We start from the raw sequence: 13328 nt of genomic DNA, 5'->3' as shown, positions 1-13328 counted from the left end.
GGGGTATAGGGAACTTTCGGGATAGCATTTGAAATGTAAATAAAGAAAATATCAAAAAAAAAGTATTATTAACAAAAATTCCTGCAGCTACTATAGGTTTTGTATCTTTAGTGGAGTATCACTCAAATTCCTCAGTGATTCTCAGCAGCTAGTTTAATAACATCATTTCCAGGCCTCCTATGCAACTCCCAAGGTCCTCATTGCCAGCATATGAACTCACCCACCTCCCAGGACACTGGAAATATACTACACAAACCTAGCTCATCTTTTTGCCCTTTTATAGTATACTGTAAATCAGACTTTATATATTTTGATAAGTCTCTGGAAACATAGTCTGGAAAACCACAGGCCAGCTTGGCAGTGATAAGGATTCCCCTTCACCAAGGGCCCCCATGGCAGGTCACACAGCAATCCGTATGACTGTACAACTGACTATTTTTTCTGGTACCGAAATAAATGAACAAGGGTTAGAGAGATGGTTCAGTGGTGAAGAGTGCTTGCTGTTCTTACAGAGGACCCTAGCAAGCACATCAAGTGGCTCAAAACTGCCTTTAACTCCAGCTCCAAGGAATTATGCTACCTTCTCTGGCACTATGGGAATAATACTCATTTGTACAAACCAAGCCCCCTTACCGCCTAATAGTTAAAAAAAAAAAAAATGAAATAAATCTTTAATAAAAGCAAGCAACAGGAACTCATGGAGGCATTCTCCCTCATGTAACTTTACAGAGCATCTTCCTACTTCCCCATATGGCACCCACGAGCCATGCAGGTCAGCAGTCAAGGTGTAGCCATCCATTAGGTCATTTTCAACATAAGCAATTGCAATTAAGCATTTCTGTCCTTAGACAAATTCATTAGTTAAAAGGCTAGTCATTTATCATCTCTTGTCTTACCGAAGAAATAACTTAATGACTCCCTCATCTGAACTAATCTATAATATCCTATATTTTATGATCCATTTTACTAATGCTTAGAAAGAACCAAAGGTAATTGCCTCTACACAAATTTACTTGAAAATGAATAAGATAATTAAAAAATAATCAGAAATAGTATTATTTTGACAAAAGTGAAGATGGAAAGAAAATTTATTTCAAAATGCAATCTTGGGCTCATATATTTATTCTATTTCAACTTTGCAGTAGGTTTCTAGGTCCTAGGCTCAAAATATCTCTTGAGTAATTGGAACTATAAGTGTACACTACTGTGCCAAGCTCACATACCTCTCTATATAAAATGGGAGTGGTCAGCTAGAGATAATAAAAGTTTTGGCTATCATCCCCTTTAGAAGAAAACACTTCTGCAAGCATCCTATGAAACATCTTTTCAGACAAGCACATAATTAAGCAAAACCAGAGATAGTATTCATCTAATTACCTGAGTCTCACATCATATACCTCATTCCGAAACTCAGAAACAATTATCTGTGGCCGAGAGGTCCCTGGTGGATAAAATTTTTTCATCAACGACTGAAGTACTCTCTCATCAGCATGATTATGGCAACAATAGGCTTGTAGAAGTCCTTTTAAGCAAGATTCAATGGCCAAAGCAAGTTCAGGGTCCCGTAGATGAATGCAAGCACCTAAAAGTGATCCCCCACAAAAAGATCACTGGATAAATATTTAAGTAATATCATCCTACAGAGAGATCACTCCCTAGCAGAACTTGACTAAAAAGTTTCTAAAACCCTAAATAGAAACAAATAAATGGGTGGGGAGTTTCAAACTGAAAAAGACTGCGATGGAGATCACATTGTCTAAATGAAGTAGCAAGTGAGAGGGAAGCCGTTTTATACAGTATGTGAGTCAAGAGAGTGCTGCTTTTGTTCTGCCTCTTCACTGTGGCTTCATGTCTACAGGCTGTCTGGTTAACCGACGACAATTCTTTCCCGGAGTTCTTTTTCTTGGTTTAGATTTTAAAAGAAAAAGAGGAAAGATAGGTATTTAAAGTGATTTCCTCATTATGTTTAAATATGTGAGCCAAGAGTGTAACACATGCCTGTAATTGAGGCACTCCAGAGACTGAGACAGGAGGATTGGGATTAAGAGTTCAAGACTAGATACATAAGACTCTTCTCTCTCCCATCCTGCTGACAAAAACCCTTTAGTATAAGTTTATACATAACTAGATAGCTAGTTTAAACAGACTACTTCCTAGAACTAAGAACTTATATTAATGATATTCTCCAAAACAGTGGCAAATACCTAAAGGGCCGATAGGTTTATGGGTAAACTGTCTCCTTCTGTAAGCATCATCTATTGCTTCCAGAAGAGCTGGAACATGAGGACCAAATCTTTTTAGTCGATCAGTTTTACTTTCTTTCAGTTCTTTCAATTGTCTCTGATTATAGTTGAGTGCATGTCTCACTTCTATATCTTCTCTCCTAAAATATAAAGGCAGAGAAAGGAAAGACATTATATGCTAAGTTATTTACAAATATTAGGGCTTTGTCCACAATAGTTCCATGTTAACTAATAATCTTGCTATGCGAAAATGAGATTTTATTTATAAATAATTGAGTTACCAGACAGTAGTTAGAAGTTCTCAAAATTCAAATTAAAAGTGATGGAACAGCCAGGCAGTGGTGGCGCATTCCTTTAATCCCAGCACTTGGGAGGCAGAGGCAGGCGGATTTCTGAGTTCGAGGTCAGCCTGGTCTACAAAGTGAGTTCCAGTACAGTCAGGGCTACACAGAGAAACCCCATCTTGAAGAAACAAACAAACAAAAACCACCCTCCCCCCAAAAAAACCCAAAAGTGATGCAACAGTAATAGACTGGGAATCCCACAGATTGCTAAAATGTACAGGTCTTAGAAACAATTTTACTACATCTTTATCAGTCAGGTATGGTGGCACAGGCCTTTAATGGCAGCACTAGGGAGGCAAGTGTGTCTGAGTTGGAGGTCAAGCTGAGCTTTCCAGGCTAGTCAGGAGTACACAATGAGACCCTAACTCAAAGCAAGTTCAAAAGGATCTATATTACTATCACAAAAATAGTTCTATCTCCTCATATTAACAGAAAGACATGATATTCAACTGGGTAGAAGGAATGAACTTACTTAATTCGGACATGTTCTTGTTTGTCCTTTTCTATGGCTTGCTCAAACTGTTCAACCTCCTGATTGACTGTATTTTCCTGATCCTGTAAGGCCTTTACTTTCTCTTTTAACCAGCAGATCCTTTTTTGCCTTTCCAATCGCTCTGGTTCTAATGACTGATCAGTACTAAAGAGAATAAAAAAACAAACAGAAAAAGGTTAAATAAAAACACAAGATTTAAAAAGCCTAAGCCACTGTAAGCAACTTTCATTAAAACCAACACAAAGATGCAGCATTCCACTGTCTAATTACAGTGTTAATATGGAAATTCAATTTTATTGTACTACCTTTTCTTCAGTTCTTCAATTCTTTTACAAAGCTGTTCACCATCTTTTTTTAATGCTTTATATTCATTTAGGGAACGGTTATATAAAACCTAACAAAAAATTAAACACATTTTAGTAACATGTAGAAATAGACATTCCATCAAAGCACACCCATAACCATTTGAAACCACATTTCATAATGAGTGAATGCAGCATATTTTGATCAGATAGAAAGACACTACCTGGTGTTGGTGGGGCACACCTTTAATCTCAGTACTCAGGAGGCAGAGGTAAATGGATCTAGACTAGCCTGGTCTATAGATTGAGTTCTAAAACACCCAAGTCTATACAACACAGAGTAATCCTGTCTGGGTGGTGGTGGTGGGGAGGGGTGACAAGGAGAAGCTAACATAACAGTCATTGTATTTAACAGAGCTTTTACTACTCAAATTTAGAAGATTCCTCCCACCTCAGCATCATTAAAGGCTCTTGTCCTTGCAATGACATCTGTTTTCAATGCCATACATTCTGGTGCTCGTGCATTTGTCTCTTCACTAATTTTTTCTAGTTTATCTTGTATATCTTTGTACTTTTTTTCTGCATCATTAAGTCTGACCTTTAAGGAGAAAAAAAAATTATTGTAGTTATTTTCCTTTAATGCAAAGAAAAAGATAAAAATGATGAACAGTTCACATTGCAATAAAATTAATTTTACTAAAGATACCAAGTATGGGCTAAGTAAGATAGCTCAACAGGTAGGCACCCAATGTCAATTCTGACCACCGAAGTTTAACCTTAGAATGAATATACTGAACTGAACTGACTCTGTAAGTTGTCCTCTGATCCCTTGGCACGATGCAAGGCATCTGTGGATGTCATAGCATTATGTGTGTACACACATGTGCACATATACACACATAACAAGTAAATGACCAAGATGAAGCCTTTAAAGTTAAAGTAAAAAGATATTAGGCAATCAAACAGATGGCTCAGGAGTTAAGAACACTTACTGTTCTTACAGAAGGCCTAGTTCAATTCCCAGCAGCCATATGGTACTCAAAACTGTAACTTCAGTTCAAGGGGATCTAACGCTCTCTTCTGGACTCCATGGGTACCAGCCATGCATGTGGTTCAAAGACACATGCAGGCTAAGCACTCATACACATAAATTTGATAATTAAAAAATAAATGGTAGGAAGGACATATAACTATAAAATAGTCCTTACCCTCCACAACTTTATTATTACAGAAATGCCAAATACAAAGAAGAAAGCCCTACTGTTTTCTAAACAACAAGGTGGGCCTCTATTACTCAAACTGGGTTTCATTATTTGACTAGAAAATACCTCTGAAGGAAGCACCTAAGGACTTCCTGTACAACAAGCTCAGAAGTAAGGCCAAGAGTAGAAACACACTTGGGAGAAAATTTGGGACTATTATGTCAGGAACAAAATTTGAGGTTTACTTTGCTCATCTCAGCGAGTGGCAGTCTTAGAAGGTGTAGACAGCCTTGTTGGAATAGGTGTGTCACTGTGGGTCTGGACTTTAAGACCCTCATCCTAAATATCTGGAAGTGAGTATTAAGCTAGCAGCCTTCAGATTAAAATGTACAACTCTCAGCTTCTCCATATCTGCCTGGATGCTGCCATGTTCCCGCCTTGATGATTATAGACTGAACCTCTGACCCTGTAAGCTAGCCCCAATTAAATGTTGTCCTTATAAGAGTTGCCTTGGTCATGGTGTCTGTTCACAGTAGTAAAACCCTAAGAACAAGATAATAGTAGCAGGCAGGGTTGAACTTCCATTTATTACGTAAAGAGGGGGTGAGAAGCAGCCCAGAGATGGCCAAGCGGATATGCTACTCATTGTTATTTTTTTCCATATATGGAGTAACAACAGAACCTTAAAAATAAAGACTTCGGTGATCTTCAAGACAGACAAGAAGCAGTGAGTTGGGGCAGACTATATCCTATACTACAGCCATACCTGCGGATAGAAATTCCTTAAGGTGAATAAAATACTGACATAATTAACCCACACTGACATACAAAGTAGAATGAGGAAGGGCCACTTTATAAAGCATTTCCATCTTAAACCAAATTGTAACCGTGTATGACATCATGTAAATGAAATTCTGAAGTCCCCCAAAACTGTGGTAACTGTAAAATGCTCCCGAATGGCCAAAAACTAAAGGAAAACCAAATGTATAATGAATTTTAAGTGCCCATGCTGATCATGCAACTTCACTGCAGACTTTGTTTTAAACACATAATACATGTGCTTTGCAGTATACACACCATTATATCACATAATGGCAACAAACCTGCCTAAAACACACCTCAACTCAGGTTTGACAGTTTTGTTACGAACCCCAGTGTGTGTGTGTGTGTATGTATACACATATATACACATATACATACATACACACACACACACACACACACACACACATATATAGTTTCCTGTTATTATAATAACATAATGTCTTAATTATGGAGAACAAACTTCCTAACAGCATTCCCTAGTTTGTATCAAATTATTATACCTATGAATTATCACTGTGTTAGGATGTTTGCTATTAAACTGCTCAAGTTTCTGACTGCAGTATCATAAAAACAAATCAAAACATTGACTAAAAATTCCTCCTTAAAAAAACAAAACAACAAATAAATAAATAAATAAATAAATAAATGAAACCCGGGCTCAGCTGTTAGGAGCATTGACTACTCTTCCAGAGGTCCTAAATTCAATTCCCAGCAACCACATNNTGGCTCACAACCATCTGTAATGGAATCAGATGCCCTCTTCTGGTGTGTCAGCACCAGTGTTCTAATATACATTAAAACAAAAATAAACAAACAAACAAAAAACTGTACTCCTTGAGGTTAGAACAAAATTCCCAACAATTTCTGATATGAGTCTAAAGTCCTCTGCTACTTCATATTGCGTGTTTATATTAAAAGTGGCATACGTAGCACTGAGATATCAAGATTATCAATCAACTCTGAAAAAAAATTAAAGCTATTATATATCCCACAGAATCAAATATTGAGCCAAGATTTAATCCTTTATGTAAAACCAAACATGCATAACTATCTTATTAGTAAATAAGTTTGCGTTTAGTCGATAAGGTAAAATTAATTATATGTTCATCAAAGAACTGTGTTAAAATGAATTTCATTGTGATTTAGTAGCAGGTGGGTTGGGAGTAGAAAAACTTTAGTAAGCTCTACCTATAAAGATCAAAGAAACTAAAAGTTCCACTTTGAGCATGACAGTGCAGGGAATCTCTATGTAGCAGTTGCACAGCCTATGAAGTTACTGAAATCCACTAAACTACATATGTAAACAAGTGAATGGCACAGTATATGAGTTCTATACCTCAGGAACAAGGGTTCCTTCACAAGAATGCAAGATATGACCTGCTGACTAGTTTAAAAAAAAAAAAAAAAAGTCTGGAAATCCCCCAGAGTCAGCATTTGCCACTTTATCAAACTTTTACATCCATGTGAAGGATTTCATGACTTTAAAAACTTGCAGATATAATATTTTCTAATAAAATTTTAAATCTCAGGTTAAAACCCACCTGAACAAATCTGACAAGTTATCTAACACAAACTCTATGAATAGGAAATATCTGACACGAAATTCTGGATCATTTTACTGTTCCCTTAAAGTTCTCAGTTCTAATTTCTTCAGATTAACAACACTTAACCTTAGTGCAATTCTACCTGACGTTACTTCACTTCAGTACCTCTTCATTTCTTAAGTGGTCTATACTTCGACTTCTTAGCAAGTCCTACTGTCCACAAACTTGACAAACCAACAGTCCAAGCCTCAGACAGGGTTATTGCAGCCAAACAATTCTGTTTCAAATGACAGTTGCAATTGCTAAGCCATCTTTGGAAAAGTACAGGTCTGGCTCAAGTTCAACAGATTTGAGTACAGATGATACACAGATGGTTTGTAGGTCACAACCAGCCCCGGCAACCTCGTGACTTAACTAACTGTATCTTTAGAAGAGGAGGCTTGAAGTACCTGCTGCTCTTCCATTTTCCTGTCAAGTTTGGCAGCACGTTCTTCTCCAATTTTGATATTATCTCGAATAGCATTCAATTGTTTTTCAATTTCATTGACCTGAAATGCAATCATATACCAATTATTACAACTAACAGTAATGAAGACTGTGAATGCTATATATGAATATAGATGAACAAGAGTGAAAATTACCACTGCCCAAGCCATTTCATGTTTCAAGTACTCTAAATTAGTCTTCATTGTACTTAAACCAGCAATATTTTGAAAACGTTCCTCTTTCTCCAAACACTGGTGCTTTAGTTCAGTAAGTCGCTTAAAAGAAAAAACAGATAAACTTTTATTAACATCACAAGGAAACATTTTGTGTATGTGATATTTAAAATAATGCCTAAACTGTTACTATGCAAAAGTGTTAGAAAATGACTTCACTAAAGTAAAAAATTAAAAAACAAAGTTCTTTTTGTACAACTGTGTTAAGTACAATAATTCTGCTTAGCTATGTACTATAAAAATGATCAAGTCTTAAAAGGAAAAGATTGTTTAAGACCACAGAAGTCCACAAGCTTCCCTTGCATCCTCCCTCTTAATTCCCTATCCCTAAATTCCTCTTGAAAGGCTTGACGAGCCTGGTCTTCCAAGCAAAGTATAACAAGTATCCAGAAACTATTGCAAATACTGGAAAGATAAGAAAAGTTAATCCCCCAAGTCAAACAAGTCCTAATTCTCTTTTAATAATAAATGAAACAAATATACAACTTCCTATCATTGGAACAGGTTATTAAGTGGCTCCTAGACCTCATGTTCTTTGCACCTGTGTGGATGGTCCTGTTCATTCTCATATCTATATTAAACCAGGCCTTATCGCTATGAATGTGTTTTGATTCCCTATCCAATTTACCTTCCCTTTTCTAAGATTATTTCCATTGATCACCAAATCCTTCCAAACTTCCACACACTGCCTCCTTGTTTCCTCACTAATTCACCTTGCCTTTGCCTTCAGAGGCTATGAAAATCAGCAAACGGAAAAGCTCAGCAATTTTCAACACTGTTACCTTCAAATCTATAGAAGTTATCTGCAATGACTGCTGCAAAAGAAAGGTGGCCTGGTAATTGAAAGGTCTAGTCTCCATCCACTCCCTGTTTTGGACCCTATAGTCTCATTTCTCTTTCATACAAACAAAACTACTATTTTCTATCCATGGGCACTACTCCACTTCGAAAGGTATTTCCTTTCTCCCCAAGTTTCATGAAAACTAGCTGATTCTGCTCCATTTCCTAGCTCTACAAATTTGGCTCTTATTCTTCTCACTACTGAAACCTACCCTGCCACAGACATCTGTGAAGACTTTGCAACTTAACAGTGAGGAGTTCTGTCATTGTTTGTATCTCTCAGCTACGACCGCTTCCCCCAAGTCTCTCTTGCCTGGCTATAATTATATGGCTCCCATGAATTCTTCTCATGGGTCGGGGTTGGTCTGCCTTTCCTACTCTCCTGAGTGGTCTAAATAAAATATATTACATATTTGGACTCAAGAATGTTATCAGGATCAGATTTTACTCCTATATTTCTAATTAGTATAACCAACTTCCTCCTTGATAATTGCCATTAAAGTCATTCAAAATGTTGCTTAAAACAAAATGAAACAGGATATGACTGGTGGGAGTGATTTAAAAATTCAAAGGTTCACCTGACAATGGTAGCACACACCTTTAATTCCAAAACTAGGGAGGCAGAGGCAGGTAGATCTCTATGTTTGAGACTAGCCTGGTCTCCAGGAATGCCAGCCCTGTCTTGAAAAACAAAAACAAAAACAAAAAACAAAACAAAGCAAAACAAGGCAACGATTCAAGCAATTAGCCTGGCTAAAATGTTAAGATATGATGTGATAGCAGCTAGCAAACCTTTGGCCACTTATGGAGTGTTAGTATCTAGCTGATGTGATGAGCCATCATACTACGAGTGCACATTATGTTTAACATCAGCTTGTGTTTTGTACACAGCAAAATAAATGTAATATAACATTTTCAAACTATTTATGAGAAGCAGTGATGCCTTGTACAACCAATTAGTTATACATAAAGTATGATATAAGATACCATCATAACTTCTAGTTTAGTCTAAAAGGGGAACTAAGACATACATATGTGTATGTATGAATATACATACATATATATAGACTCATTATTATAAACAAAAATGAAGATATTAAATACCTTAGTTATAAAACTTAATATACTTCAGTAGCTACAAAAACTGCCATTCATGAAATGAAGGCAGATATATAAATAGAAATATAGTTTTATGATACTTTTACCTTAAGCACTCTAGAAACTGAACTCATCTCAAAAACATTTACAGTATTTACACACCTCTTCTCCCTGATTTATTTGTTCCTTTGTTCTTTCTTTTGTTTCCATAATATATGAATAATCTTCCTTCATCTGTTCGAGCTGGGTTGCTTTCATGAAGAACTATATCAACAAAAACAAAAATACAATTAGGATTTTGTAGGCTCGTAGTGTAAAAAACAAAGAAAATTTGGCCCTCAAAATGTGTAAAAAGGTTATACAAAAGGCATTAAATATCTAAGCATACACATAAACTACTAAGAACAAATCTTTTAAAGTTTTAAATGGTTTAAAAGTTTGTTACTAGGCTATTTAAGGGCCAATTGTTCATTCCATCGTATTTCCTCAACCATTATTTGAAAAATAATCTATTATTTTAGAATAAAAACTCAAATATAAAAAAATAAAGAATTATAGTTAACTTTTTTTTTAATCATCTGATGTATGTGAGTACACTGTCGCAGGCTTCAGACACAGCAGAAGAGGCATCGGATCCCATTACAGATGGTTGTGACCACCATGTGGTTGTTGGGAATTGAACTCAGAATCTCAAGAAGAGCAGTCAATGCACTTAACCGCTAAGCCATCTCTCCAGTCCTATACTTACATCTTACTCGGCAATTTAAATATATTTTTACAATATTATTTTAAGTGTGTGATTCTGAAGGAGAAGAATCTCAGTGCCTGTTACGTGAGCAGGTTTATATGTATGTGAAAGCATGACCTGTTAGTTTGTATTTAGTCTAGTCTCTTACTTTGTATTTGTCTCCCTCATTTTTGGACTGTAAGAACTGCTTGCTCATCTCTTGTGTTAAAACAGAAACCGGATTATCCACCTGAAACAAATTTTTTAACAAAGTCATTAAAAAATATTCATTTTAAAACTTTAAACCAAACCAAATGGTCAATCAAGAAAACTAATCTGTAATCAAAGTTTATAGCATTAGGATTAATACAAAACAAAACAAAACAAAACAAAAACCTAGTTACACATTTTTAACACAGAGTTATGTTTCAAAACTGAACAATACCAAAATATATTATAGTTATATTCAATATTCTACGACAGAACATATAGGCTCAAGACGCTTTTGTGCTTTTCTTAGGTTTCTCGGGGCTTAGTAAAATGGCTTAGTAAAGTGGCTAAAACACTATGCACTCAAATGAACAGCAATTCAGACCCCCAGAACCATGTAAAAAGCCAATCAGGAAAGAGCCAACTTTAATCCTAGCATTTTGGGGACAGAGACAAAGGATCTCCAGGGCAAGCTGGCTAGGTAGACTAGTGGGAACTGGCAAGCTTCAGGTTCAATGAGAAATGCTGACTCAATAGCTGCAAGCAACTGAGACCCAGTGTCAACTTTGGTCCTCCACACACACAAGCATTCACACACTATGTACATGCATACACACACCCACACCCGTCCCTCCCACACACACACACAAAGGAAATAGGCTTTCGCTTTCATACAGGTTACCATTAAATTTTACCAACATCAGAGGACAACATATGTAAATATTTAGCATGTGAGTCAGCTCTCCTGCATTTTATCTATCCTTACCCCTGTTGCATAGCTTGGGCAACTTGGTGAGCTTTTTACATTTCACAAAAGAAGTTCAACCCAGTTATCTGTGATCAGAACCATGATGGTAACTACTGTTTTTTTCACATCAGTGCTTTAAGATTATTCATGTCTTCATAATTTTGTAAGGATAATAGAAAAGCAATGGAAAAAAATATTATTTTACTTTTGGAACACAAGTCATTTTAAATAAGCCATAGCTTAAACAAAATTACAATTGACTACTAAAATGTATAAAATAAAAAGACTTTAAATATAAATTTTGCTTTAAAAGATTCAGGTACTTATTTAATCATAGCTCTGGCACTAGTAACAAAGCAATATATGATGCTAAAAATGGTACTCACAGGTTAATTATGCAGGATTAGTATAACAAAAGAAACAAACTTTCATTATTACCATTAAAAATGGTAACTGTTGATTTTTAAAGTAAACCAATGTTTTTTAAAAACATCTTTTAAGTAAAATTCTGTTGCTTTTTATTGCTTTAAAAAATGCTTACAGTTCAGTGTAGTGGTATTCATATTTAACTCCAGCACATGGGAAGGGAGGCAGAAATAGGATCTCAGCCTGATCTACACAGCGAGTTTTGGGCCACCCAAAGCTACATATTGAGTCTGTATTTCAAAAAAACAAAAGAAGAAAAAGAGGGAGAGCGCAAGAAAAGTATTTTCCAATCCTTTCCTAGATCTTAATTATATCTGACTTCTTTTGGTTGTTTGCTTGTTTTTTGGAGACAGGGTTTCTCTGTGTAACCCTGGCTGTGCTGAAACTCGCTTTGTAGATCAGGCCGCTCTCAAACTCACAGAGATACATTGGCATGCCTCTACCTCCTAAGTGCTGGAATTAAAGGTACATGCCACTACCACCTAACTATGTCTGACTTCTAAAAAATATGACCTAATGTTACTGACAAAAACTTTGACACCAACCCTAGATCAACAGCCCCATCACAGTTCGTATCTCGAGTAGTCAAATTTTTACTGCACAGAAATTCTATGCCACTATTAAAGTAAATTCTAACAAGATATTCTTGACTATGTTAGCAAAAATGTACTAAAGATATGAGTTGAATTAGTTCAATTTAAGGGGATTCGCTAAAAATGGGAGTGTATACTCTTTATCAATTTACTCATGAAGCCATCTTATTTACTTATATTCTTGCCAATAAAATGATAGTTTAACTAATTAATCTGAAAAACAAATTTAGCAATTACCTGGATGTTAAAATGGTCAAGAATTGCGATCAGCTCTTCTTTCCTAGTAGAAACCACGGTGCCTGGTTATGAAATACAAAGACCAGTCTCCATGTGAAATGCAGGGAAAATATACAATTATCTATAAACTGCAAATATTGAAAACCTTTGTCATGCTAATAACAAAACTACAGTAAATATATGTATTAGAGTGACTGTTCAAATAGAGAGGAAGGAAAGAGCCCACACACAGTAACTGTGCATATTTCTTCCTGTGGCCCCCAGCCTGTACCTTCTTCAATAACTAAACACTCCCTCTCCTCCTTCCTGTGTGCCCTGTTCTACCTTCTGCTAGTTCTAAGCCATAGAGATCAAGGAGAAAAAAACGAAATCTATAATTGAAAACAAAATGACACGGCTTACTTCAAATTAAGTCTGTTTAACATGGTGCTTGGTGACTTTATGTCCTACAGCAACAACTAGTTATAATACGTGTGTGTGTGTGTGTGTGTGTGTGTGTGTGTGTGTGTGTGTGTGACTATTTTTACGACCAAGCAGGTCAAAACAAGATCCCAAGAAACTAGGAGGATATTTAGGGACAATCACAAGAAGTCTTTCAACTATTTACTAACGTTTTGTAAGAAATAAGAAAACCAACAAGGGGCTGGAGAGATGGCTCAGCGGTTAAGAGCACCAGCTGCTTTTCCAAAGGTCCTGAGTTCAAATCCCAGCAACCACATGGTGGCTCATAACCATCCGTAACAAGATCTGACTCCCTCTTCTGGAGTGTCTGAAGAC

The 13328-nt window shown here is 36.2% G+C and overlaps 1 protein-coding gene across 1 annotated transcript in view; it reads right to left on the bottom strand.

Moving 5' to 3' along the window:
* The window catches only part of Smc6 (structural maintenance of chromosomes 6), a 57459-nt gene that overhangs the window by 29748 nt on the left and 14383 nt on the right, over window positions 1-13328 (bottom strand). Inside the window, exons 6-15 of the mRNA XM_021202235.2 lie at window positions 12552-12613; window positions 10507-10587; window positions 9773-9874; window positions 7595-7714; window positions 7403-7501; window positions 3834-3980; window positions 3386-3474; window positions 3060-3224; window positions 2205-2383; window positions 1378-1582 (exon numbers count right to left, since the gene is read on the bottom strand). Of these exons, the coding sequence (XP_021057894.1) occupies window positions 1378-1582; window positions 2205-2383; window positions 3060-3224; window positions 3386-3474; window positions 3834-3980; window positions 7403-7501; window positions 7595-7714; window positions 9773-9874; window positions 10507-10587; window positions 12552-12613 (1249 nt within the window). The remainder of the gene's footprint in view (window positions 1-1377; window positions 1583-2204; window positions 2384-3059; window positions 3225-3385; window positions 3475-3833; window positions 3981-7402; window positions 7502-7594; window positions 7715-9772; window positions 9875-10506; window positions 10588-12551; window positions 12614-13328) is intronic.

Source organism: Mus pahari, chromosome 7 (assembly GCF_900095145.1).
Source record: "Mus pahari chromosome 7, PAHARI_EIJ_v1.1, whole genome shotgun sequence".
Classification (NCBI taxonomy): Eukaryota; Metazoa; Chordata; class Mammalia; order Rodentia; family Muridae; genus Mus; species Mus pahari.
This window is presented reverse-complemented; position numbering and strand designations above follow the sequence as displayed.